This window comes from Phasianus colchicus, chromosome 4 (assembly GCF_987193195.1).
Source record: "Phasianus colchicus chromosome 4, bPhaCol1.hap1.1, whole genome shotgun sequence".
NCBI classification, from domain to species: domain Eukaryota; kingdom Metazoa; phylum Chordata; class Aves; order Galliformes; family Phasianidae; genus Phasianus; species Phasianus colchicus.
In genome coordinates, this window is record NC_143439.1 from 70787164 (window position 1) to 70813981 (window position 26818).

General features: G+C 52.6%; 1 protein-coding gene across 2 annotated transcripts; it reads right to left on the bottom strand.

Annotated features, from left to right (window-relative positions):
* Nucleotides 1-277: 277 nt before the first annotated feature.
* On the bottom strand, nucleotides 278-26654 carry ADAM33 (ADAM metallopeptidase domain 33). 2 transcript variants are annotated; one of them, XM_031588139.2, is made up of 24 exons: nucleotides 26244-26654; nucleotides 24070-24152; nucleotides 18520-18596; nucleotides 16127-16202; nucleotides 15724-15800; nucleotides 15307-15493; nucleotides 14767-14832; nucleotides 14586-14657; nucleotides 13983-14149; nucleotides 13796-13880; nucleotides 13046-13188; nucleotides 11709-11886; nucleotides 11231-11320; nucleotides 10680-10875; nucleotides 9832-9940; nucleotides 9163-9367; nucleotides 8044-8121; nucleotides 7076-7184; nucleotides 6703-6853; nucleotides 5989-6079; nucleotides 5358-5603; nucleotides 4836-4999; nucleotides 4053-4070; nucleotides 278-2987 (listed from the first exon to the last, which is right to left on the bottom strand). In XM_031588139.2, exons 1-24 carry the CDS (start codon nucleotides 26365-26367, stop codon nucleotides 2936-2938), a joined length of 2844 nt encoding a protein of 947 aa, XP_031443999.2. In that variant the 5' UTR covers nucleotides 26368-26654; the 3' UTR covers nucleotides 278-2935. The 2 variants fall into 2 exon arrangements, with proteins under 2 accessions (XP_031443999.2, XP_089996041.1); XM_090139915.1 differs by lacking the exon at nucleotides 26244-26654 and adding an exon at nucleotides 24227-25860.
* Between the last annotated feature and the right edge of the window lie 164 nt (nucleotides 26655-26818).

Consider the following 26818-nt stretch of genomic DNA (forward strand, 5'->3'; position numbering starts at 1 on the left):
CAGGTTCTCTCTGGTGGGGAAACAGCCAGGCTCGACCTTCCAAGAGACGCAGTGTTTGGTGGATACTTGTCCCAGGAGACGTCCACACCAACGTCGAATAATGCAGTGTGACATTTGAGCTGGATGATCCAGCAGGAGAGGTGAGAGAAGCCCCAGGAGCATCAAGGGGATGAAGGTTAAAAAAAGGGGGGGGGGGGGAGGGGGGGGGGGGATTTTTTTGTTGTTTTCTTTTGCTTTCTGCTGCTATTTTCCAATGAAAATATTGAACTTCGTGCTCAATGTGTCAGCAGAGCAAGCTGATGCCCAGCATATACTTCTAAAGGGACTGCAGATCATGGGGCTGGGGGAGAGAACAAGGGGGGAAAACTGCTCTTGAAGCTCTCATGCTTGGAATATCCCAGCAGCGTTCAGACGAAAGGCTGAGCACAGGGTTTCCTGGTCATCTGCTGCCACCTGGTGTCATCCCAACACCCCAAAACCCTCCCTGGATGCATTAATTTCTCTAAGCAGGACACGATTCCTGCCTGTCCCGTGAGCCACGTGTTACAGCTGTAGGTGCATCAGGGTGGACATCATCCATCTGCACTCCCTGTGGCCACCTCAGGTCGGTCAGAGCTACCAAACAGGTTGTCATGCACCATCCCCAAATTACAATCCCTTCTTATGGTTCTGCACCACTCTGCTTTGAGGAAAAGCCATTGGTGCCTGCTAAGACATCTCCCAGGGAGATAGATGGTCTTTGAGAAGAGTAAAAACACCGTTTGCTGCTGAGCAGAGCCCTGTGCTATCATGACCTCAGGACCCCTGAGATCAGAAACTGAGGTTTCTATCAGTTGCTTTCCAGCCTGAGTAACTTAAATTTAGTCCCTGAAGGTGCACGTCTTGCCTCTTCAATGCTGGTGAGCTTTGGGCAGTTGTAGAGGTCGAGATCCCCATTGCTCCCCATCAACAGGAGGAGACAAATGGAGTGAGATGACATTGAAGGACAAGACTCCAAGGCAAGGGGCATTGCGCCAGCTTGATGCAACCATCCAAGTGCCCACCCCAAAGTAAGGCGGTTTTCTGACTGCAGCCATCGACATCTCTCACTTTGTCATTAAGCTAAATGATCCAAGTAATTAAGAAAATGTTTTCCAGTCCCTTCATCACTGCAGTGACTTCTCCAATCACTCTCTAATTGTTTAACCCTCTTCTAACACCTACACAGGGAGAAGGATACAGCAGCTCTGTAGGCTCTTCCTCAAGTCTAACCATGACCTTCCTTTGGAGATCAGAGAAAAGAACAGGACTTTGGGCAGGTTTATAGACCTGCTCATTTATCCCATCCTCTGGAGGTCAGCTGGGAATGATCTCAAGATGTCTCCTTCAAACTAAATGATTCCATGAGGCTGGAGCTGGTATGTGAATGATGTGAATCATGTGAAAGTGCTTCAGACAAGACCAATGAGCACGACTAAATACTTCAAAATTTAAAAAGAAGTAATAACCATGAGAGAAAGGATGTTTTAGGTTGACTTAAACCACAGCCATTTTGTAATGCTGAGGATAATGACACAGCAGAATGGTTTCTTGAGGGCTGTCCCTGAGCCTATACCGTGAGCAAGGTACATGGTCATTGCTTGGACACATCCCAAAAAGTTTAGTCCTGGGCACAATGGGATCTAACTGAGGTCTGTCGATGTGTTGGACCCAACAACCGCAGGTTTAAGCCAATGGAGGGGCTGCAGGGATGGCTGTTTGCAGTGGTACAGTGGGAGAACCAGAGTTCTTGATGCCTAGATGGGGAATTTCTGAGCAAAGAAAACAGCCAGAGGAGCCAGGGGACTGGACTCATTCCAGACCCTGACAGAGCCGCATGGCAAGTCATAGGAAAGTGGCACGGAATAGTACTGTGCAAGTCAAGAGCACCTTTCATTTGAGGATTGTAAAGCCCTTTCAAGACATCAGTTCGTTAAACCTCACAACATCCCTGTGAGGTAGGCATTACCCCCCATTTCACAGACAGGGGGAACTGAGGCACAGAGAGACACAATGGCTTGGCCAAGGCCTTTGGGCAAGCCAACAGCACAGGCAGGAGGTCTTCCTGCTCTTGTTCCTGGCTTGTGGCTCCTTCCCACTTCAGACAGCAGTGATAGCAGCTCACAAACCACTTCTGGGCTTGCCCCACGAGTGGGGAAAATGTAACGTATTTGAAGACCTCCTGAGCCCCTTGAAAGCACCCTGGTAACCAGCTGTCACCAGCACTGCAGACATTAAACCATTTCCCAGACGGCTTCTCCTTCCAGGTGCAGCCCCAGGATTGTCACTGCTTGTTCTTGTGCAATCAGGTAGGGGGCCAGGAGGAGCCTGAGAACTTGGATCCTTCAAGGATATGTCCCAGCACCAGATGGCACAGTCCAAACTGGCAACCATTTTTATCTCATGGCAAATGTCTCTCCGGAGACAATGCCCAGCATTGAACTCTGGTGGCAATGGGTGGTGGGGGGATCTCACCACGACTGGAGGAGAAGGAGGAGGTAGCTAGAAGGATATTACACAGCTTTTGCCGTTGTCAGCATCTTTCATCAGTGTTGGATGTTCAGTTGACCCCAGGTCACCCCAACCAGCCCATGTGCAATGTCAATAAGAAATCAAAGCTGGTGGGTAAACTGGCAAAGAAGTGATGGTAAGAGCTGCGGTGGAGTTTCCACCATGGTAACCCCACACTGCAACCCTCAGTTATACCATGGTACCAATTTCCCCTCTCCTCCCCCCACCACTACTGTTTTGTGCTGAGTACTCATTCTGTCTTATAAAAATAGTCCTCTGGTATTAAAAAAAAAAAAAAAATACCCAACAAATAAAATGAGAGGAATAAAAGACCCCTGTGGCCAGCAGCAGTGCAAATCAGGAGAGCCAGCTCAGGAAGGATGGGCATAAGGTGTCCTTTGGTTTGTCATTTCTTCAAGGGGAAGGAGGTTGATTGGACTTTGATGGCTGGGACTGGCCTAGAGCAAGTAAAAAGAGAAAGAAAACAATTCAATAGAGCACAGAGAGACCAAGCATCCACCATCTCCATCACAGCCATCCTTCCACATGTCAGGAAGGGAAGATCAGCTGCTGTCTATGAGATCAGAGAGGATCCAAGACTGTCCTGGTCACCGATATCCTCTCTCAAAAATACAACCCCAGGCTGTATTGCTTTGAGGTGCTGGCCTTAGACATATCCTCAGTACATTGACAGGAGACAAAAGCACATGTTGGCACCGGGCAGTAACCATTGGTGACAGCTGGGAGCCTACCTGCTGCTGGAGAGATGTCTCCCAAGGGGTTCTCAGTTTCTCAAGGTGGTTTGTGCACTACCACAGATGTCACCAAGCCAGCCTTTGTGAGACAGACCCCACAGTCTGAGAACTCATGAAATTTCTCACCTCAGCCAACCAAGAAGAGATTTCCCTATCTCTTTCCACACTGGTAGTGCCTAGTAATGAATCAGGACTGGGATATGGTACATCCCACTTCCTAGCACATCTGGCCCTGCCAGTCTACATTTCCTGAAGCTGGCATTGTTTCAGAACTGTATGGCTGAAAACAGCAAGGGCAAAAGTACTTTAACTTGGAGGGAGCCAGGTCTAGCTGCAGAGATGTGCCAAACCTTTCTCTTTTTGGACCAGAGAACAAGCTTATTTTATCTACTAGGAGAGACAATCTGTAGAGATCGAATTACATCGAGAATTCTGGGGCATATTCAGCCTCCTTGTGGTGGTAACCACAAAGGAATGTGGACCTAAAATAGTTTAAGAAGATCAAAGCAGTAATTAGACCATCTGGGGATGAGGGTCAACTTTAGTTCAGCATGATGTCTTCCCTCCATGGCTGGATAAGGCCTTGGCTATCAGGAGGGGATACCAAAGTACCTACTGACCCATTTTCATCAAATTTAGCAGTATAGCACGAGTTGAAAGGAACTCATCTATGAGCTTCTGGGAAGGGAGACATTTAAACTCCAGCTTGATGGGTCAAAACCTAGTGCACCAGGTCCCCCATATCCCTGCACGGTGTCTGCAACTCACCTTTGAGGTGGCATCGGCCTGTAGGGAGGAAAGATGAAAGAGACCATCATTGTCCATCTCTCCCCTGTCCCCCAGCAGCAAACCTGAAGCCCTCATGCTCCAGGATGCGAAGCCATATGCACCCACCAAAATATGGTATTTCCCTTAACCCATCAAGACCCTACAGGACCAAAAACTCAAACCCTGGTCACCATTGGCCAACCTTGGCCAAACCCTCAATGTCCAAGCAGGGGGAGGCATGGCCACAGATTCTGAGTGCTCTAACACACAGACAGGCTTTTCTCCTGCACTATGGGCATGGGATTGATGGTAGGGTCAACATTTGGGTAAATTCTTTGGCTTGCAATTGTTCCCCACATGGCAGGATTTGAGGGATCAACTGATTTCCTTCCAGTTTGTTGCTGTTGCCCCTACTAGAAGCTGGGCACCAAAGCCATTTTCCAGGTTCTCTCAAACCTGGTGGGCTTCAAGTTGCTCTTCAGCCTCAGCAGCAAGCACAGACCCCCAACACACCAGACATTGCATGAGAAATCATCAAATCATGGAATCATAGAACAGCTTGGATTGGAAGGGCCCTTAAAGATCATCTAGTTCTGACCCCACCTGCCATGGACAGTTACCACAAAATGCAGATGAGGGAACAAAAAGCAAGCCAGAGCATGCTAAATGTCAGATGCTGACATTTAGGACATCCCACAGAAACAACGACCCATAAGATCCTGCTATGTCTGCCTGCATGGCCCCAGTGTGCTGGGAAGTAACCCAACTCCTCCCTCAACTTACTTGGATGGCCTCGTAGAGTGGTTCATGGCACTTGTACCAAAGGCCTTGAAGTTGGTAGGAGGGACCGTGACCAGCAGGGTCTGTCCATGTGCTGGAGGCAGCTCTTTGGCCAGAAAAGGACATCCAGGCAGTGGCCGACGTGGTGGCTGATGCTTTGGGCCTACCTGGAATCACAAAATGTTGAAGGAGAGACAACATCCTTAGGGAAGCCTCCAGTGATGTCTTACAACCCCTTTTCTCCTTTTGTAGAGCTGAGACCATAGAATCATAGAATATCCCAAGTTGACAGGGCCCCACAAGGATCATCACGTCCAAGTCCTTGCTGCGTGTTTCAAAGCATACAACTGTACCCAAAGTACCCTAAAACGTTCTCAGCATCTACCCAGCTTTCTTCAGCACTGCAACAGATTCATCTCTTAGGATGCCATGGCAACTCCCCAGCTGCGTCCGTTCCAACAGAGCCAGAGGTAGCCAAAAATGGGGAACTCTGGCAGGGAAAACCAGCCAGCCAACACAACTCACCACTGGGGTCCTCACAGGGCTGGATGGAAGAGGTTTCTTAGGAGGAGGCAGCTTTGCTTGAGAGACGACCATTTTGGTGGGGACCAGGGGCGACTTGCCAGCTGGAGGAGGTGGCCTGGCAGGCTTGGGGTCCCTTGGGCGTGGAGGGATGGAGTGAGGAGGTGGACGAAAGGGATGGACAACATTGATGGGTTGGAAGCCAGGTTGGCGAGGGCAGGTTTTGGGGGGGAACGCAGCCCGCGTTGCCTGCAGAGATGAGAAAAGGAAAAACCTAAGTGTATTTTCCTAGGGAGAAAGGTTCTAGGTTCTTGGCTTGGGTGATCCCAAAGCCACCAGAGATGCTGCAGCCACCAACAGAAGTGTCTGCCTGCCTGGAGAAACAGTGTGAAGCCATCAGCTTCACTCTGCCATGGGGATGGGGCCAATTCCCTTCAGAGTATCTAGAAGTCACTAAGATCTTTTGGGGCATACAAAGCTCAAAAGATCCATTTTTAGCAGGGATGTATAATACTGCTTGAGGGCTCACACCATAGACACAAGGAAAAACACCAGCCCCATTGCTAGAGGGAAATGTGATCACCATATCGTGACAAGGGAGGAAAGCAAACCTGGATGCTGGGATGTTACTTACTTTGTTATCGTGGCTGGAGGTGGAAATGTTCCGTAAGGTGAAAGCAGCTTTGGAATGGCCACTGGTTGCCTTCCGACCAAAGGCTGTGTTCCTGCCCAGGATCACAAACATAAATCACAGAGGGCAAAATAAAGCAACCATCTTTGCAACAGCTGCCTCCCAGAAGGCTGCACATCAGCAAGGTCCTCTCTTTGGGAACAGACAGGGAAATGCCTGGCAGGGCTAGGTGGGCAGGGACAAGTCCATTTTGAGTAAAGGCATTTATGAAATCACTAGCCATATGAAAAGGCACATGTCTGGCTCTGGGTTTTTTTCTCAAATGCTTGCAGGGGCTCTGAGATATACGTGTGAGTCTGTGCTGGGAGAGGAAATAATGAATACTCAAATTCTGTGTTCATTTAGAGCCCTTCCAGCTCTTGCAGCCTGCTAGGAGCAGATGGCAAGGGAGATCCTTGCTACCAGGCTGCCTTCATCATCACTCACTAGGGTCATCCCATCCAACAGATCATTCCTGTCCTCTGCACAGGAGAGAGCTGAGAGCCTCAGACTGTCCCCAGGAAGAGCTCATTCCATCTCAAAGCAGCCTCAGATCTTATTGAAGCTGATGCTGTGCTCCCTCCCCCACCCATCCTACCAGGCTGGCTGCTTCCAATAAAAAGGTTCAGGGTCTAAGTGGGTCCCCAAGAGAGAAGAAATTTAGGACATATCACCCACCTGTATGTCTCCCGGCTCCTCCTCCTCACCTCCTTGATCCACTTATTCAGAAGCGAGTTCTCCCGCCGGTACCAGAAGTAAATGCTCCCCACCAGGACTGGGAGGAAAAGCAGGAAGATGAGCAGAATTGTTACCAAGATGGCTTCATGATCTGTCAGGGAAAGCACAAATATTAATGTGGGGCCAGAAGAATCATCAGCCTCTGGGTTTGCTTTGATAGGGATCAAATCCAGAGCATGGCTCTGCTCGGTCTTAAGGACAGGGCGTAGTGGGCATGGTGATGATGGGATGATGGTTGGACTGGATGATCTTAGTGACCCTTTTCCAATCTCAAGGATTCCATCACCACCCCATTGCTCCAGCCTGCACTCACTGTCATGCTGCACGGGTCCGCTGTCCACGCTGCCTCCCAAGCCCGGCTTCTCGCAGTATGGAGGAGCCCAACCTGCATTGCAGTGGCAGTTCTTGTTGCTGTTGCAAACCTGTTGGGAGAGAAAGAGGGCTGGAGACCAATAGGAATGGATGAAAATGAAGATCCATAGGACAGGGCTGAAATCAGATGCCAGTGTCAGGAATCTGGGCCATTCACCCCTTGGCTATCACTTGGATCATGCCATCTTTGCCCTCAAATCTGTGATTGCAATGTACAGTCATATCTTTCTGCTGGCAGTACTTTTTCCTGCTCTTTGTTGTATAAACGTTGCAGAGAGGTATTTCATAACTTGGCCTTAATGCTTTGTGCTAAGCCAGAATTTCATTAAATGTCTTCCCCTTGGGGTATGTCCCCCCAATTCACAGCATTTCTGAAGCAGAGAATCCAAACCAGGAGCCTTAACTAGGCTGAGTATTGACTGTTTTACCTATTACCTTTCTCATAACCAAGCAGCATTTTGTTTGTTGTTTCCTTACCTGCCAAAGCCATGGTCTAAGCAGTCCTCATCTGCAGGCATCACATTTTTGCAGCCTTTAAGCTTTGGACAACAGTGGCTTTTTTCTATTTGCTAAACAATTTCCCTGCATTTTTTGCAGTCCCATTTGAGTTTCTGATCATTGCTTTGTTCTCAGAGGGAACAGACACCTGCTCTGAGCTCTGAACACTCTCCAGTTCAAACCGTACCCTGATCCAAATTTTGCAGATGGACATTGCAGCAAGAATGATTTTCTCCCTCTAACTTGGACGCAGATAAGCAAAGACCTCAGCTCGGTCTCACCCACAGCTGACCTCCAAGTTAAGAGTTATGAAAAGCAGATGCCCGCTGTGTCGCAAGGCTCATCCCGGTGGGAGATGACTTGGTTTTGCATAAGGATCTGAGCTGCTGTAGGTCTCAGATGGAAACTCACCCCATGGCCGTTGCACTGGGAAACGCACTTCTCCAGCTCAAAAAGGGAGGCATTCTGGCACCGGCGGTCTTTGCAAACCTGAGAGGAAGACAAGAGAAAAGGTTAGGAAAGGCTCAAGAGATGGAGCACAGCGATATTTTGGCTTCACAGACAGGAGCCTTCTGGGAAGACACTGAACGTAGACAATGCAAGCTGGTTGTCTCATTGTCCCAAGTGAATGTATTTCACTCCAGCTTTCAGCACAGGCCAGGAGTCTCCAACAATTCCCAATCCCATGTGGCTCAGTAGAGACACACTCCACCACTGCCACCTCCCTCCCTGACAGCCCACCTGGCAGCTGCCAGCCCTAAAAGGTGGGCACCAGCCAAAAAAGCCAATGCTGGATTTCAAAAACAGCCATCCTTTCTCATAAAAATGTCAACATTTTGGCCTTCCGTCACAAACTGGGGTGGATATTTCACAAGGAAAATGCCAAACAGTGAAGGTTGTATCTCTCCAGCCAGCTCTGTCTGGCATGCATCCCTGCTATCATGCTGTCTACCAGGCTTCTGCCATTCTAAGCTGCACTGACCCTGTGTAAAGTACTTGGAGATGCAGGTGCTGTAAAAGAGACTCGTGCTCAGTTAGCAGCACATTTTTGAATCTATCCAAATAGGTATTTTGATTCCTAACAGTTTGGAAAACCATTAGTCATAGGAGGAAGACCCCATTCATCAAGTTCTAGGGTATGGATCTCTTGTTGGTACTGCTCGACTTTTCATTAAATGGGAAAATTAACATGGAGACCAAGGAGAAGAGGACTTGATGGCCTACACATAAACATCTGGTGATGTGTGGCCAGAGGTGAGGCTGGATGGGCTCTGAGCACCTGATGGAGCTGTGGGTGTTCCTGTTCATTGCAGGGAAGATGAACTTTGAAGGCCCCTTCCAACTCAAACTGTCGTATGAGTTGTGATATCACAGCTGACATATCATCAGGCCAATGCCTATAAATGTGGTGGAAACCACGGGTGGGGGGCCAGTCATCACATAGAGAAGTGTCATTGTCCACAGTGGAGCTGGGACACGAACCTTGGTTGGCTCCCCAAGAAAACCCCAACCCTAAGAAAAGGCACTCACCATTCCATCTCCACATTTTGTTCCCGTCATCACCAGCCCAGGGTCAGAGAGGTCTTCTTCATCATCCTTGGCAGTGTACATGTAGGTGCCCCGGCACTTCACCTCCCGTCCATTGAAGCGGATGGTGGTGTCAATGGAGACTGTGTTGGTCCCCTGGGGCTTCTTGGCTGAGCTCTGGCACTGGATCTTGCCACACATGGCATCTCTAGGAGCAGGGCAGAACCAAGATGAAGGCAGGTGAAGACTGACTCATCCTTGCTGCCCCATCCCACTGCCCGCTAGCTCACCTCTCTGAATTTATGGCCATGGGAGGCTATGATAGAAGAGGTTCAGAAAGGCTTAGATCAACTATGGAGAGCACAAAATAATGCTGAAGTGAACAGGCAGGGGGTCCCCTCTAAGATCACTGACTAACTCAGAATACTGGACAGCACACATTCCCTAAACAGGCTCTCCTGCAGATGCTGTCCTTGATTTTCCCTTTGGGCTGGGCTGGGTGGTGACACAGCGACCTCACAGTAACGATGGAACTAAGCCCAGGAAGGACCTGATGGCTTCCTCTGGCCCAAAACAGTGATGTTGAAGGTGGGAAACAGCCCTGCCGCCCCACTGTTGGGCAGTGGCACCTACAGGTGATGAAGTACCTGCACGTGTCAGTGCCTCACCCACCTCTTTTCGCACTTCACGTAGCGCCCTTGGCTGTCTTTGCCACAGTTTCCATAGGTGTTGCCAGCCATGTTCACATCCTGGAAACAGGCAGCTGGGGCTGGCCAGGCTCCTGATGGGGGAAAAAAGGTCCTTCATAATCAGCAGGATGGGGAAAGCAGGGAGAAATACCAGCATTGCAATTACCAGATGGATGCTCATGGGGAGAGCAAGGTGGGTGTTGGGTCAAGGAAAAGACAAGAAGGATAAAAGTCCCTTTGCTCTGGGGTCTTGCAGAAGATGTTGGCTGTGGGGGAAGGTTTCCTCCCCTTTTTCCTCCCCTTTGTGCCTGCTGCAGCTCTTCTGGCCCTGGGGTTGGCAGTGTGCTGTGTGAATGCAGATAGAGAGCTGCACCCTGGTAGGATGGAAGCTATGGGATAGGAGCAAGATGTCAAGGATGCTGGTATGGGGAGCACAGTGTGCAAAGGGGTAAGGTGCAGCCCAATGCAGCACAGGGGCCATACAAGCTGCATGTAATGTATGGGCTATATGCACTATGGGGACTATATGCAACAGGGTGATGGTTGGACTTGATGATCTTAGAGATCTTTTCCACCACAATGATTCTATGATGAGCTATGCACAGTGCAGGACCAGGCACCTGTGATGTGCAACAGCAGCATGCTCTGCCCTCCACACCAGCCCTACAGACACTAACCCAACCCTGGATACAAACACTTTCCACTCATTACACCCTACCCCTGTGGGCAGGGGGCCTAAGGACTCCACTGAGACACAACACAGAGACCCAGCAAGGCTCCTGCTCCACTAAGGGGCCACGAAGATGCCTGTGGGATAGGACTGAGGCTCACCTGGTCCCCAGAGCTGGACACACTGTTGGTGGTGGGTCATGCACATGCCATTGTTGCAGTATGCCTCACCGTAGGCACAGGATGAGCCATCCAGCAGGTACACATTGGCTGGGCAGTAGGGTGAGGCACCAGTACAGTACTCAGGGAGGTCACAGGATCCTGCTGCTTCCCTGCAGATGGTCCCAGCCACCTTCAGCTGCCACAGGAGAAGAGAGAAGCATCAGCACCCAAAAGCAGCGAATGGGATCAGCTCAGATGGATGCTAGCTTCTGGCACAGCATGGGGCCATAAAGCATCTATTATGTCCCTTCTGGGACTGTAAGGGGCTTTGAGGTATAAAGCCAGATTTTGGGACAGGACCCCAGCCACAAAGCAGAGACTCCCTGTAAGACATGGTTTTTATGCATATCTTATGCATATTTCTGCAGAACCTTCATCATTTGGCACCAGGAGGGCTGAACGTGGGACATGCAGTGTGTGAGTCTCATGGGGACTGTGTCTCAGTAGTTGGTCCAAGGTGAGCACTGGGTGGAGGGCAGAGGGAGGATTACCCTGCAGTTCTGGCAGCAGTCACCATGGGCGCACTGGGCCCCCACCTTCAGCGTGCAGTTGTGTGCATTGCAGCACGGGTTGGTGCACTCCTGGATGCAGAGAAGATGATGATGTAGAGTTATAGACAGCAACACTGCTCAATGAGTCCATCCCTTCCCCCTTCCCATCACTGCTCTCATAGAATCATACAGTGCCTCGGGTTGGAAGGGACCTTAAAGCCCATCCAGTTCCCACCATCTGGTTGCCCAAAGCCCCATAGCCCCATCCAACTTGGTCTTCAACACCACCAGGGATGAGCATCCACAACTGCAATGGTCACCCTGTTCCAGAGCCTACCACCCTCTCAGTCCCTTCTCCACCCATCACAGCACTGCCTTTGGGATGGCAAACCAAACCCACTCCCTTTGCAAAGACCCCTCTCCGTGCTGCAACCTCCAGCGGAGCTGAGATACAAACCACCCCCCTCCAGCACCGTACCTCCACCTCCCCACAGTCACAGTCCTCTCCATCTTCCAGAAAGCCGTTGCCACATTTCCGTCCCACCACCAGGTCCTTGGTGTCAGGCAGGTTGAAGAGACACATGCCACCTCCCTTCTGGAAGTAGCTCTCCAGCTGCCTCTTGCTGCAGGAGCTGAAGACACGCGGGAAGGGGTGTCTGCATGGGAGACAGATGGGGAAGAATGGGCATGTGGGACATGTGGGGTCAGGAGAAGGAGGAAAACCACAGTCAGAGCTGGGAAATAAGGACAAGCAGCAAACACCATTGTCCAGTTGCATCCATACCACCAGCTCCCACCCCAACCTGCATTGATAACCCAGACACTAAAGCAGGGGACACCAAGCTGAACCCAAATATTTTGGGGAATGGGTTGCGTTGGGTGAGCAGAGCTGCTCAGTGCCACCTCCAGAGCACCACATCTCCAACAGAAGCCTCCTGGAGGTTGGAGATTCAATGGTTTGGATTGGTTTGGTCTCCACATGAACAGCCTCTATCTGCCTGTTATTACTCAGTGGAGGATGGGAAATACCCCTTTGGGCCTATTGCAATACTTTGGAGACTGAGACAGACAAAAACATTTCAAAAATGTAAAGCAAAAGAAAGAAAAAGGAATGAAAATGAGTTGTCCACAAGGCCTGAGAGGCAGAAGTGAGAAGTCAGTACACGTATGGTCTTTCTTGAGCAGCCCAAGTATCCTTTCCCCTAAGGAGCTTGGCAGAAGCTGGTGATTTCCTACACCAGCTCTGAGAATCACAGGATGATTTGAGCTGGAAGGGACCTTTAAAGGCCATTTAGTCCAACTCCCATGCAATGAAATGAGTTCTGTAATTTTGCACGTTTCTAGTTCTTTGTGAGTGGTGCACTGAGAAGGAGGAAGCAGAGCAGAGGATATATGCATAGAAGATATGCTCTGCTCATTTCAGGGCTGTTTTCATTTCCTCATATTACTGGCAAACAGTTCTTTGCATATCTCATTTCTGACACGAAGCAAGGATTTTGGGGGAACTTCGGGGTAAATCTCTTGGGCTACAGGAAAAAACCTTTAAGTCCACGTAAGGTAAGCAAGTAAATACATCCATAAGCTGGTACATGAACACACAAACAGGGACAGACTGCAGACAGTCGCAAAACATCCTTCCTGCCCACGTGGGGAAAAACGTTTTAGCAGAAAACCGCAGGAAGAAATGTGGCAGGAAGATGTGGTCAGCCTGGGGAGCTCTGCATGTGAGCTGCAGAGGGCAGGAAAACAAATGTCTGACATGTTCCTGCTGTGGGGTATCCTGTCCCCATCCCCATCCCCATCCCTGCCACTCACCCGGTGGCAGCTGCCATGACACAGCCACCTTGTTCTGGGGTGGCTTCCACGCAGCAGCCTTGGCTGTCGTGGCTCATGCCGAAGTTGTGGCCAATCTCGTGGGCCATGGTGGCTGCTGCTCCGATGGGATGCTCCGAGTGGTCCTGCCAAGGAGTAGGGTCTGTATCAGCTCTAGGGAGCAGAAAGGGGTGGCCCCCACATCGGTGTGGGGGGGGGTAGCTGTGTCCCAAGTGAATGGGGTCTATGGGAGAGGTGGGATTTTGCTTCCTAAAAGCCCACCACGGGACCTCTGGGAAGATCTTTTATTGGAGCAAGTCACTGAAAACAAGGGATATTGAAAGGCACATCCCAAAAAACAGGAATCTGTGTGCCTCAGCCCGCCCAGGGACCAGAGGATCACCACCACCCCATCAGGAGAGGGAGAAAGATCATCTGGGGTGGGGATGGCCCTGCCAAACCAGAAGGCACAGGCAGATGGTATTTAAGGTAAAGGACAGAAGCAATGCAGGATACTCCAACACTTCTGCTGGGAGTGTACACAGGGCACAAAAGCTTTAAACCTTCCCTTTTTCACCTTTCTTAGTGCTTGGCCAGCATCCGAGAGGGCCACCAGCATCACTGGTTGATCCTAGGACCAAGCCCAGGTGGCTGGTTCTCCAAGCCCATAAACAGCCCCATTAGGATTGGGTGACAATGGGGTCCTCAGCCCAGGGTGGGGATTGGCAATGGGGACCCCCATGCTTTCCTTACCACGCTGACCCCTCCAGAGTTGTCTGCACTGCACATCCCCTCCAGTGGGGCCATGCCAATGGTCGTCCCCCGGAACGTCTTCCCGCTGGCTCACCAGAAAGAACAGAAGGGTAATTAGTGAACCCAACCAGATCAATTATCAGTATGGAGACCTGGTGCCCAACCCCACCATCCCCAAGGTGCTCACGTCAGCAGCTGCGCGTTGTCGTGCTTCTTGCGAGCCCTCAGAGCCTTCTTCCACTGCAGGAAGGCCCAGAGCGTGGTGTTGGCATCGCTGGTGACAGTGCACTGGTCCCGTTCTGTCCACACCTCCAGGCCAATCAGGGCCACCTTGATGTTCAGTGACCTGTAGAACTTCAGGATGGAGACGGGGATCAACATCTGCTGCAGATCTACCATCCCCACCGTGATGTTCCAGCCGGTGGGTCTCCATGCTTTCCTTCTGGTTGGTTGACTCAGGGATACGCTTGTCCTAAATCCACCAGCACACATGAGCTCTACCACCAACGCTGTCAGGGTGGCACAATCCCATCCACCACGTGACAGCACTGTCTATACTTAGGCTTGGAGAACCACAACACGAGGCTCATGTCAATGCCAGCTTTGATCCTGGCCTCTGAGAGTCCACCATCAATGGTGGTTGGGAATGCATTTCCCATCCCGTACTCTCAACCACCATCTAAACTCCTCGTTCCAGTGACACGGGGACAGTCCCCTGAGTCTGGCCTTGAGTTCAGGCAGTTCTGACACACTGGGAGTGACAGAGATGGTGACAAGGGACCGGCGTTACCTTGTCCACATAGTTGGCGATCTCCACAATTCGCTGCTTGGTGAGGCCCAAGTTGAGGTTCTGGTTCCTGAACTGCAAAGAGATGGGGATGGGAAAGGTCAGCAGAGCAAGAGCAGAGATGGATACAGAGCGGAACCCTGGCTTTTCTGCCAGAGCAGATTCCTGCCCCTGCAACACTCACCAGCGTGTGGTCAGCAACGATGAAGAGCTCCATGTACTTCATGGTCCTCCAGGCATCTCTCTTCACCTGCAAGACAGACAGCAAGGCTTGGAGGAGTGAAGAAGCCCAAAGTGCATCACACGTTCCCATATCTGCCCAGAAAGGATGGCCAAAGGGGGAAACTGAGGCACAAGGAGGCATGGACAATTTGCATGGCCATATCATGTTCCATACTGTCTGTCAAAGTCCCAGCCCACATATACTGGGGCTTCCCTTTGAGGTCTCCTGCCTAAAATCAAACCATATGAGCTGCCCACCCAAGTCACCCCATCCCTAGAGGTGTATAAGGCCGGGATGGATGGGGCCCTGGGCAGCCTGGGCTGATATTAAATGAGGAGGTTGGTGGCCCTGCATGTGGCAGGGGGGTTGGAGATTCATCATCCTTGTGGTCCCTTCCAACCCTGGCCATTCTATGATTCTGTGACACCAAGCAAGGATGCAGACAGCCCCACTCCCAGCCCCCTGCCCCACCATGAGCAAAGGACCCAGAGCTGGCTGTACCCGGTGGTCCACCAGCTGGAAGAGCTGGGTGATGTCACCAATGGTATTCCCAAAGTCATCGCCGTGGGCACAGGTGCCACCAGGGATGTGCAGGTGCTCTGCTCGGTGGATGAGGTGGTGGTTTGGCTCAGGTGTCCCCACAGGATGAAGGTAGTAGGAATCATTGCTGTTCACCACAATCAAGCCCCTGGTGATGGAGAACAGACCCAAATAGCTCCTGCAGCTCCTTTGCTGCTCACCCAACCCCTGCTGAGATCCCACAAATTTTCCACACCTCAGCTTGAATACCCAAGTGGGCAGAAAGAAGAGATGGATGAATGCAGGTCCGTGAGCTCATACATCCCTAGCATTAAAACCTCAGGCCGTGCATCCATCATTTCCCTTCAGAACCCCCAAATTCTCCCACACTCTCCATACCGCATCCCTGAGCAGGTGCTGAGGACGACCCAGGAGCTCTGGTAGCCCTGAACGTGCCCGTGGTAGTGGCAGTGGTCCTGGGAGAAAAACAACAGAAACCCTGGTTAGAAACAACCACGCAGAGCCAGCCAGCTATAAATCCCAATTTCTTGTCCCCAAAAAGCCGTCCTCTTCACGTTTCCCAGCAAGCAACATCCATCTGGACCAGGGAAAAGGAGGGATGGAGATGGGATGCTGCCAGCTCTGGAGGTTCAGCCTGGGGCAGGACTCCATGTGCCACATGGGTGACAAATCAGGGACAGGGAATTGGTATGGGGAAGGGACAGAGATACTCAAGGTTCATCCTTTTGGGGTCACCCCAAAACCACTGTCCCCCTCCTGCTGAGATGAGTGATGTGCCCACCGTGTGGTTGGGGGTCACCGTCACGGGCTGCCCATCTGTGGTGTAGTGAGTCTCAGTATAGCCTGGTGCCAGCAGCCTGCAGAGAGAGCAGAGCAGTGAGGAATACAGCAGTGTTCCAGGGATGTGCTGACCCTTTGGGGACCTGTGGTCAGTGGGGACACAGTGGTACAGAGGGTCCAAAGGGGCAGGAAGGTGCCTCTGCTGCTTAGCCCCAGATGTGAATGGAGAATCTGAAGTCTCCGGGCCCCCTTGTGTAGCTCACCAGGGTTGGGTCACCATCAAGGATGGAGTGATGGCTTCTCCACAAGGACCAAGCCCACACATAGGTCCTCAGCACTGATAAGTCTCCCTTTGCCCCCACCCCAGTGAAACAACAGCCTCCAAACCCACCATCAAGCCAAAGCCCCAAAGGGGAATCATTAGCTTGAAGAAGATGGAGTCAATCCCATCCTTGGGGTCTGGACTCAGAGCGTGGCAGGTTTGGGGTCTCCAGCCCCACTAGCTCTATCCATCCACTTCAGCTAACTCATGGCACAATGAGCATGATGCTCTTGGTGCAACACCATACCAACATGTCCCAAAAAAGCAGAGCTGGTCAGAGAATCATAGAAGGTTGGAAAACACCTTTAATATCAAGTCTGATAATCCATCCCTACCATGCCCACATCCCTCAGTGCCACTCCTCCACAGTTCCTGAACATCTCCAAGGACAGTGACCCCACCACCTCCTTGGGCAGCCAGTTCCAATGCATTACTGCTCTTCTGAGAATAATTTTTTCCTAATAGCTGACGGTGAGAACCCGCAGACTGCTTTTAGCAAAGCCTGTCCCCACAGCTGCTGGCCGTCTCTCACCCAAGCCAGCGGTGACACAGCCCTGTGCTGACAAATTGCTTCCTGCCGCCAGGCAAGAAGAGCCAGAGCTCAGCCCACATCCCATATGCCTGTGCACAAGAGGGAAAGCAGCAGAAATGTGTCCTCCCCAGACTCTGGGATGATGGGCAGTGAGTACGCCAAGGGCTTGGCCAGCTGCAGGGCTGGGCTCACCCCTGCTGACCCTCTGGTTTTGTTCTACAGTAGGAAATGCTGCCAGCAGACAGCCCAGAACAGTGCTGGGCCTCCCCGCCTCTTGGTTTCTATTTTGTGATTAGTTTGATTCCAAAAATATTGCTGTGGGCACAGTCCTGGCATCCAAATCCACATCCCTGCAAGCAGACGCCTGGCACCAATAACTCCAGTACAGCAGAGGATCGTGATGAGAGCTCAGATTGGGTCCTGGAAGGGGTGCAACAGGGATGGGGTCAGGGATGGGGTCGGCTGAGATGTGAAAATCTCCACACAGTGCCTGGGGGCTGAGGGAGGTGGAAGATTTGAGCTTATCTCCAGTTTGGGATACAGCAAGTTCCATCATGGTGGCATCCCACTGGGACGTCCTCTGCAGGGTAGGGCAAGGGAAGGGAGAGCAGGAAGATGGGGCTCTTCCTCCTTCACAAGGGAAGGTCTTGTTGGAAGAGACCATGAGGAACAGTTCAGAGGACAACCACCTCTCCCAGCACCATAGGAGAGAAGATTTGGGGTATGACCACAGCCTGGTAGCCAAGGTAGCCCTGTTATATGGCTCAAACAGCCATGGCTGCATTGGTCCTCCCAGCAAATGCAAATGCTAGGCCAATCTTGGGTGCCATATGAATGGATTTTAGTGCCATAGATGCTCTTGAGTACACTGTTGATGCTATTGAGTACCTCAGACTGTCTTGGGCACCATGCATGGTCACCCTCAGAGCAATTCAATATCCAATTCAACGCTTCCCTGCAAACCCTGCACCATCTCCAGCTGACGAGGCCTTAGCCCTCTCAGTGTCTTCCAGAAGGAGAAGTAGGGTTGTTAGAAGAAATGAAAACATTTCTGAGCCTGATAGGAATCAGGGTAGGTTTTGCATATTAGCATGCAATCCACACAGCTGGAAGAAAGCAGAAGCAGAACTTGACCTGTAAGGATGGGTTTCCTGCATGACACCACATTCTGCTCAACCACAAGGCCAACCAGCACCAGGAGAAACCCAAAAACACAACAGAACAAACACCATAAGGTCTCCAAGGGTCATCTTGAGGTTGTTTGATCCACCAAGACTGGACCAACAGGAGAGCAACACAGGTTTCCAAATGTCCTCCACGCCACCAAGATGCCACCAAAGACCCTGCAGCACCAGCCCTAGAGCAGGGCTGCAGAACCACCCCATTGGATTTCTCCATCCTTCACCCACACTGTCCTGCACCATGGCATTGTCCAGTGCCTTTCTTGTACGATGCAGGCACGAGCCATGGAAAATATCATTTCAGCTCTAACCCAGCATCCTGCAGCAATACCACTTCCTCAACCAGTCCCAACACTTACTGGTTCCTTTCCAGCACCAGAATGAGCTCTCTGCCCTCAGCCATCACAGCCACCTCTGCCCGCGCCGGCGCTGGCACCTGCAGAAGGAAGCAAAGGAGGAATGGGGTTAGGACAGACAGACCCAAGATGCCCCCTGTCTTCCTCTGTGTTATTGTAGGACCTACTGAAAATCACGGGGGGAGCAAAAGAGGTGGGCATGAGGAGGTGCCCAGTGCTGGGCCAGGGCTGGTTGGCATCTCTGTGCCACGGCTGTGGGAATAAATAGCAACCATCCAGGCAGCGGTAACGGCACCGATAAAAATACCCAGGGACAGCAGGAGGAAGCGATTGACTCAGCTTCCCCAGGATGCTGGTGGCTTTACTCAATCCCTCACTTTGGAGGGAGCCTAATGGGAACTGGTTTCCTCACCGTGCACACGCATCCACGCCAACATAATTGGTTTGTGCACAGCGGGATGTGACACAGCCCAAAAGCGAGACCTCGCGCTCATGTTCTCTCCCTGGTTCCAGGGCTGGGGACATGTAAAGTGTCCCTGGTGTCACTTGGCAGTGCTTGGTGTCTCTACACCTAACCATGGGTGGGGTTCCTTTGAGGTTGGGATGTCACCACGATGGCAAAGTGGTGGCAGGAGGTGACGTGCACAAAAAGGCAGGGTGGGACACAGGTAGGAGGCAGCACCAATATTTCCCCGTAGGATGGGAACTGGAGATATCCCATAAAACCACCCAAACCAGCCCAAGCAGCCCATGTGGGGTGAGATTCCTCATACCAGGATGCAACCACACAACCCTGGGCTGCAGCTCCAGCCCCAAACTGCAGGGGACCCAACCGAGGGGACCCTTTCCACCTCTATCTCCTCCCTCTGGGTCCAATCCCCCACCCAATCCTTCCCCATCCATGACGTGCTGCTGACCCCCCCTCCTGCCCAACCGTGGCTGTGGTGGGATGGGGCCGGTGGCTGCCACACTGCAGAGGTTTTCCCAGCTAGGAAGATAAATGGGAGAGGAAGGAGCCATCCCGGCAGCGCTCCGGCCTCACTGCTCCAAACATCACGCGTTTCTCACCAGGAATGCGAAGGGGTGGGGGTGATTTTCCCATAAAGGGCTGAACCACAGCCCAAATCCTCCCTCCTGGCCCTATGGTGGGACGTCACTCTTCATGCAGCCCAGTAGCCCGCAGCCCCAGGGACGTTCTTAGGGACAGCATCACCACGGAGCATTTCAGGGTGTGGGGCACGTGGGGTTTGTGGTGGCAGGGTCTTTTTTTGGGGGGAGCAGGAGCTCCCCAAATTGAGCTGCTCACATTGCCCAAGGGGGATGTTTTGGGATAGGGTGGGATAAGGATGGGGAGATGCTGGCCCCACGGCGCCATGAGGACGCAGTGATGGAGTGCTGACGGCTGAGCCCCCCCAGATGCCATCTCCCCAGCTCCAAAAAAGGAGCCCAGACGCAGCGCTTTAAAAAAACAACAAACCAACAAAAGCGGAGAGAAAAGGCAAAGCTGAGGGCCCCGCCAGCCCCAGCATGGCCAAGGCACAGCCACAACAAGGGGCCCTGTGCCACGCGGGAGGAGGAGGAGGAGGAGGAAGCCAAGGCTGAAGGCTCCTCTCCTCCACTGATGGTGGGAACGGGCTGTATTTTTAGAACATGATCTTATACAAACATCGCTCCCTGGCCAAACATGGTCTGCTCATTTTTCTTACAATTTCCCTGCTTTTCCCCCGCCTCCCTGTATTTCCAGGCTGTTTCTCCCACCCCTGAGCCCTCTCCTCCTCCTTCTCCTTCTCCTCCTCCCCAGGCCCTGGTTTGAATTCCCCAGCAATTACTCCCTGCCTCGACTTTGGGGCCTCCATGGTAAAATGCTTGTCCCCGAGCTGCTGCTTTAAAGGGACACGTGTTTCAGGGTAGCATTCATGCTTGCAGCCCCCGTGCTACCACTGAAGGCTGGAAAACAGCTCACTGCCAATAGGGTCAGCACTCAGACCCTACAAGAGGCTGTCCCTCCCTGTGCCTCAGTTTCCCCCACAGGGATGGGGAAGCAGCAGGGAGAGGGGCATTATCCTAGATGGACCCCTACAGAAATAAACAGCAGCACATAAAGAAAAGGTGGAAAAGGAGAAAGAGTGCAACACTCGTGCTGGGCAGAAGTCAAATAACCCAGCTGTTAGGCCAGGAAAGGTGATGATGTAGTTTGTGTTAATTAAGCACCAGTAATTTTGCCCTGAGCCTAAGCAACAGGCGGTTGGCTCCCTGAGAGCTGCTGGATGTGGCTGTGCGTACCAGGAATGGGAATGGATCATTATCAACCATCCCAGCTCTCATCATCATCCCAAGCTCCAGCACCACCCCAAGCTCCAACAGTATCCTAGTTTGTCCCTGTCCCAGTCTCCAGCATCATCCCAAGCTCCAACATTATTCCAGTCTCCAGCACTGTCCCCAGTTCCAGCACCTACCCAAACTCCAGCACCATCCCAGTCTCCAACGCTATCCCAAAGCTCCAGCATCATCCTGCCTGACCCAAACACCACTGTCTGTCTCCAGGACCCACAGATCCCCAGTGCATGCTGCAGAAGCAGCCAGGCCATGTACTGGTGGCCCCGCTCCAGCACATCCCACAAATCCAGTCCCAGTATGGGCTGTGCTGGGAGAGCAGCTGGGATGAACCCGCCCTGGCGAGGAGCCCAAGGGGCAGAGCTTGGTTCCAGTTTTCTCTTTCAATCCACTGATCAGAAAAACCTCAGCAGAGAAGCTGAGGCCAAGAGGGTTGTGTTGTTATTCGATCTTTGTCTCTCCACGGCTCCAAATCCCACAAGCCCTGACGTCCTGGGTAAGCCCATGCAAGTCTGGATGCAGGGAGGAGGAAGGGAAGATGGGTTCCCATCTCACCACGGGGATGTGGACACTCCACAGAGGATACAGTGATGGGTTTTGCAGCTGAGCTCCCAGTCAGAGCATCACAGCAGAGCCAGGTCCTCCCCAGGCTCAGGCACAGCTGGAGCTGAGCAGCAGAGTTTGGGTTTGAAGAGTTCCCCATCACTCAAACATGCAGCAGAGCACAGCTCGATGCACACCAGGATGGAAATCCAAGACCTCCAGGGCAATCCTCTGCCTCCAGCCGATCGCTGGAAGAGCATCCTGGGGACAACCAGCTCTTGGAGATCAGGAGAACCCAGCCCTTGGATAAAGGGGCAGGGTTCGTGTTGTTTCAAAGCAAATCCAGCTCAGAAGCTACATGCTGGCTTGGTCTGCCCTGCCACATGTTGCAGAGGGAAAAGGGCTTCCCTGCAGGAAACAGATATTGCAAGAGTGGGTGACAGCACCTGGGCAGGGATCGGGTGATCCCACTCCTCCCTTCCTGCTCCTCCCAGTGCTGGTGATGCTTCCCAGGCACATGAGAACAAGCGACTGCAAAAGGAAATCAGTAGCCCAGGCAGCACAACCATCCTGTCAGCCACCAGGTTGACGGGGACAGGATCCCATAGCAATTCAGTAACAAGGGAGCTGTTTGCAATCAGGGTCCTCATAACCTCCTCCTGGCCTCTCCCAAATTATTTCCACGTGTGCTGGAGCCTGTGGGAGTTCAGCCCTAACAACAGGGTCCTGCATGCCCAGTGCTGAGCGGGGCCACCAAGACCACCTCGTCAAGCCAGGAGAAGCATCACTGGGAAGAGAAGACACCATAGTGTCCTTTAGGTGCTTCCCAGGATGGGAAAGTGGTATGGGCCACCCTGCAGCATCCTGCCTGCTGCTATCACCACACTTAAACCCACTGCTAAGTGCTTGAACCCATTGTTTCACGCTGGAAACTCATCATTTTGTGCTAGAACCTATTGTTTCATGCTGGAACCCACTGATTTGCACTTGAACCCATTGCTTCACGCTGGAACCCATTGTTTTGCACTTGAACCCATCGTTTCATGCTGGAACCCAACATTCTGTGCTTGAACCCTATTGCTTTGTGCTTGAACCCTATTGCTTTGTGCTTGAACCCATTGTTCCATGCCAGAATCCCATCATTCCGTGCCAGAACCCTACATGTTGTGACAGAACCCAACCTTTTGTGCCAGAACCCAATGTTTTGCACTTTCAGGAGGCAGACATGGGTCCAACCAAAGCCCAACTGCACTCACAACTCCAGGCTATCCAGCCCACATCTAAACACAATTCATCCCAGCTTGTGGCCATGGGCGCTGCAAGAGGAGCCCCAAATCCTGATGCCATAAAACCTCTCCTCATTCAGATGCATCTCCTCCTCCTCCTCCCCATGGCCTCAGGCCATACAGGAGCACACTGCAAACCCCAAAAGCAGCCGTGTGGGGACAAACAGCCTCTTTGTGCACTGGGAAGGGCAGCAGGGCAGCCACACGTGTCACATCCGCACCAAGCCAACATAACTATTTCCAGCACCTTTGCTGGAAGGGCAGAAGCAGACAGAATAGAATGGATTTATCTTAAAAATAAGTACTTTGTGGTGTTTGAGGACAAAAAGGCCAGGCTGGAGGGGAGAGGTTATAGCAATGCTTCGGGTCTTGACGTGCAAGCAGAATCCTGCTTGCCCCTGCCCTGTTCCTTGGTTCCTCCAGCAATTCCCCTACAAACCACCCCTCTGCTGGCTTGCAGCCCCTCCCCACATCCCCGCCAAACAGCAGCTCCTTGTTTCGGGCTGTCTGGAGGCAGAACAGATGCCAGGAAGTGCCAGGTCCTTCCTCACTGCCCCTTCCCCAGCCCCACAGCCACGGGGAGGCACTGAGCCCCCACATCCCACTGCAATCTGGGGCAGCAAGCGTATAAATAAACCACCCGCCTCTCAGATACTCTCCAGCCTAAATATAGCCCCAGGGGGGGTTCTCAAAGATCGGAACCCAACCCTGCTGTCCCCAGCAGGATAAGATGTGTGAGGCTGGGCACACCGCAGCTATTTTGGCTGCAGGAGAAATGCGATTCCCAGCAGCAGCTGCTGTGCGAGCGGCACTACCCAGAAAATGAAAGGCACCAACCAGGAGGTCCCACGTGGAGACATCTCAGGTGGTTTCAAAGCTGCGTCCTCAGACCCCGTCACCATTATAGATGGTGATCATTTCCCAGCACTGTGTCTTTTACCAAACCTCAAAACTCAGCAGTTTCCTTCCATCACCGTGCAGGGGGTTGGAGGTGTGGATGGAGGGGACAATGTGGCAGCCAGCAGTGAGCTTTGGGGAGGGGTGTCCCATCCAGCACACGGCTCTTGGACATCAGGGAAACAGAGCCAGGCAGCAGGCTCAGCACAGAGCCCATCGACAGCACTGCTGTGCTGGGTGGGTGCCAAAGTGCTGGCACAGGGAACAGAGAGATGCAGTGCCTCCTCCTTGGGGACCTCCAAAGTCTGCCTGGATTTGCTCCCTCAGCCTCTGCCAGCCTGGGATCCAGCCACCCAGTATTTAATTAATCCAGTGATTTCATTGCCAAATTCATGGATGCCATAAATTGGGTGCTCCAACACGTGCCCTGCAACCCTGGCATCACACAACCCAACCCTACAGTGGGGAGGACAGAAGCCATCCGTGTCCTTACCTTGTCATCTAGGCTGACAGCTCGCCGGCTGCGACCCCCCAGGAGCCAATGTGGTGTCACCCACTCCCCCTGGGACATTGGTCCTGTGGGAGAGAAGAGCTGGTGAGCACCTGGGCTACGGGGAGCTCAGGGAGCTGGGGAGCTCCCATGGCCTCACGTTATGCCAAAGGATGGTCAGGTTGGATATTAGGAGACATTTCTCCTCCAAAAGAACTGGCACAGGCTGCCCAGGTGGAGTCAGCATCCCTGGAGATGTTCCAGAATTGTGCACTGAGAGACACGGTCAGTGAGCATGGTGGGATGGGTTGGGCTTGGGGAACTTTGAGGTCTTTTCCAACCTGAACGATTCTATGATTCACGTGGTTATGGTGAGCACAGAGAGCTGGGGAGCTCCCACAGCACATCCCAGCAGCAGGAGCTTCCCCAAAGAAATGGGGCTGAGGGTTCCTTGGGTTTGCAAGGTTGGCCACCAGCACAGAACCACAGCTCCCAGGAGCATCTCCACTCTCCCAGCCCCAAAAACGTGCCTGTTCCCAAAATCACACACACACACAAAAAAAACCCCATCTTGGGCTGTATCCAACACATCCCAGCAGCGTCCTGGGGATCAGCCGGAGCCAGGCAGACTTTCTAAGATTTTCTTCTCATAAACAACGTGGCTGCATTTGATTGCAGCAGAGCGAGTGGCTCCCAATGACTTAAGCCAAGAAAACAACGGAACAAAATGAAATCTGCTGCTGAAGACACTGCTGAGAGGGGATGAGTGCCGGCGCCGGGCCACCTCGCCAAGGGAAATGTTAGTGGAAGCTGGGATCCCATAACCCTCCCCAGTAAATGGCAAAGGGAGAGGAACGAGGAGGCTGAATACGTTTGTTTTGGTTCCCCTGCAGTGATGTAGGGGGACTGGGTTGGGGAAGGATGGTGTTATTGAGACAGAAAAAGAGGGAAAGAAAAGGAGCTGCGGGTGGGAGCAGCCCCAGCACGGAGCCTGGTGATATCGCCCGGTGGCATTTAATCAGCTCTCATTACACACAGTGTTTAATCAGATTCCAGGAATAACTGCAGATAAGGCAGTGGCACGCTCCCTTGTCCTCCAAGAAGGGGAACGGGGCCTCCAACCACAGCCATAAATACAGGGAAACTGAGGCACGGCCGCACAGCGCATCGCGCTCTGTGACATTTGCCACCAACCCAATGCAAAGAAATGGGGAAAAAAACATAACAGCTATTCTCCCCCTAGGCTGGGAGCAGGGAGCCCACAGCGTGAACTGTTTGTCCATAGGTTGTGCTGGGAATGGCAGAGCCCCAGAGAATGAGCAAGGGCCTGAAAATCCAACTCAAACAAACCCGAGCGCAGCGCGGAGGGGCATTCCCACCCCTTTCTCTTGATATTTTTTCTTTTTCCTGGAAAACACACTCACTCCCTGCCCTTTTTGGGAACGCTGGTTGTTGGGATGGATTCATCCCTGCAGTGCTCAGCATTTCGGATAGGGATTTATGTTGACTTTATCTGAATTTCAGGGCACAGCGTCCGGCAAAGCACAGAGAACAATAATAACAGAAGTTGTGCCTTCAGCTCCTTAGAGGGGCTGCAGAAGAAAACAGTGGGGAGAACACAAACCCAAATGGGCTAAATGAGGCTTTCAGCATACAAGCCTTTTTGAAAGTGCTGGAAAACTTAGGGGAAAATAACGTATTTCTTCAGTAATTAAAAAAAGGCCAAGTTTTGCCCGAAAACACAGCTGAGCAGCACCAGCCTGACTCTGTTTTAGGGAGCTGAGATGGCTGCGGGGGTCATTGGTGTGGGGTGAGGGGAAAGAGGGTCCTCGTGAGGGTCCTATGGGGGGGGGGTCAGGAGCCATTCCTCCTCCTCTCAGGGTTGGGCGGCCGCTCACAGCTCTCTGCTCCGGATCGGACCATATAGAGGCATCAGCAGCACCCAGCAGCCTGTGCAATGCTGGGGAGGGATCAGGGGGTCCCACAGAAATAGGGGCAGCTTGGGGGACCCCCTCACAGCACAGCTGCAGAACCAACAGGAGGAACCATGCCCCCAAAGCACCAAAGCAAGCATCACCCCAACGCAATCTTGGGTCCCCCCATCCGCACGCTGTTATCCCCAAACCAAAGGATAGCACTCCCTCCCCACCACCCCCCCATAAACCATACCCCCTTACCTCGTGTCCCAGCAGCATCTCCGTGCCCGGGGAGCAGCAGCAGCCCCAGCAGCAAGACGCGGTCCCCAAAAATGACAGCGAAACCCCTCCGCTTAGGGGGCACGTGGGGGGCCAACCTCGCCATACCCGCGATCCCCGGGGCGGTCACAGCTTCTGCTCCCCGCCGCCAGCCCTCCCTTCCTTCTTATGCTCTCGGTTGCCCTCCCCTCCGTCCCGCTTCCCCCCACCAGCCCCATTCACGCTCCCCTCCGTCCCAATGGCCGGAGCCCACTTTTCCCAGGCACCCGGCTGCGTCCTGGGCTGGGCGGTCGCGGGGAGGGGGCTGGTATTGTTCGCCTTTATTTATGGCTGTGTTTCTTGGCTGAGCGTGGCGGACTAATGGAAACCAGACGGGAGGGAAGGCTGCTCCCAAGCTCTTCCCCCCCCCCCCCCTCCCCTTATCCCTCCCCCCATTCGGCCAGGACGTCCCAGCGGAGCCACAGCAGCAGCCCCTCACCGACCCCATGGAAAAGCAGCAAAGAGGAAGGGGAGAAATGTATTAAAATAACCTCTTCTACCCCCCCGTAAATCCGGGG

Coding starts and splice junctions, on each gene's coding strand:
- ADAM33 (XM_031588139.2), bottom strand. CDS start 26,367: ATGGCGAGGTTGGCCCCCCACGTGCCCCCTAAGCGGAGGGGTTTCGCT. Junction 18,597..24,069: donor CTGTCAGCCTAGATGACAAG/GTAAGGACACGG, acceptor TTCCTTCTGCAG/GTGCCAGCGCCGGCGCGGGC. Junction 13,881..13,982: donor GACAACGCGCAGCTGCTGAC/GTGAGCACCTTG, acceptor CTGGTGAGCCAG/CGGGAAGACGTTCCGGGGGA.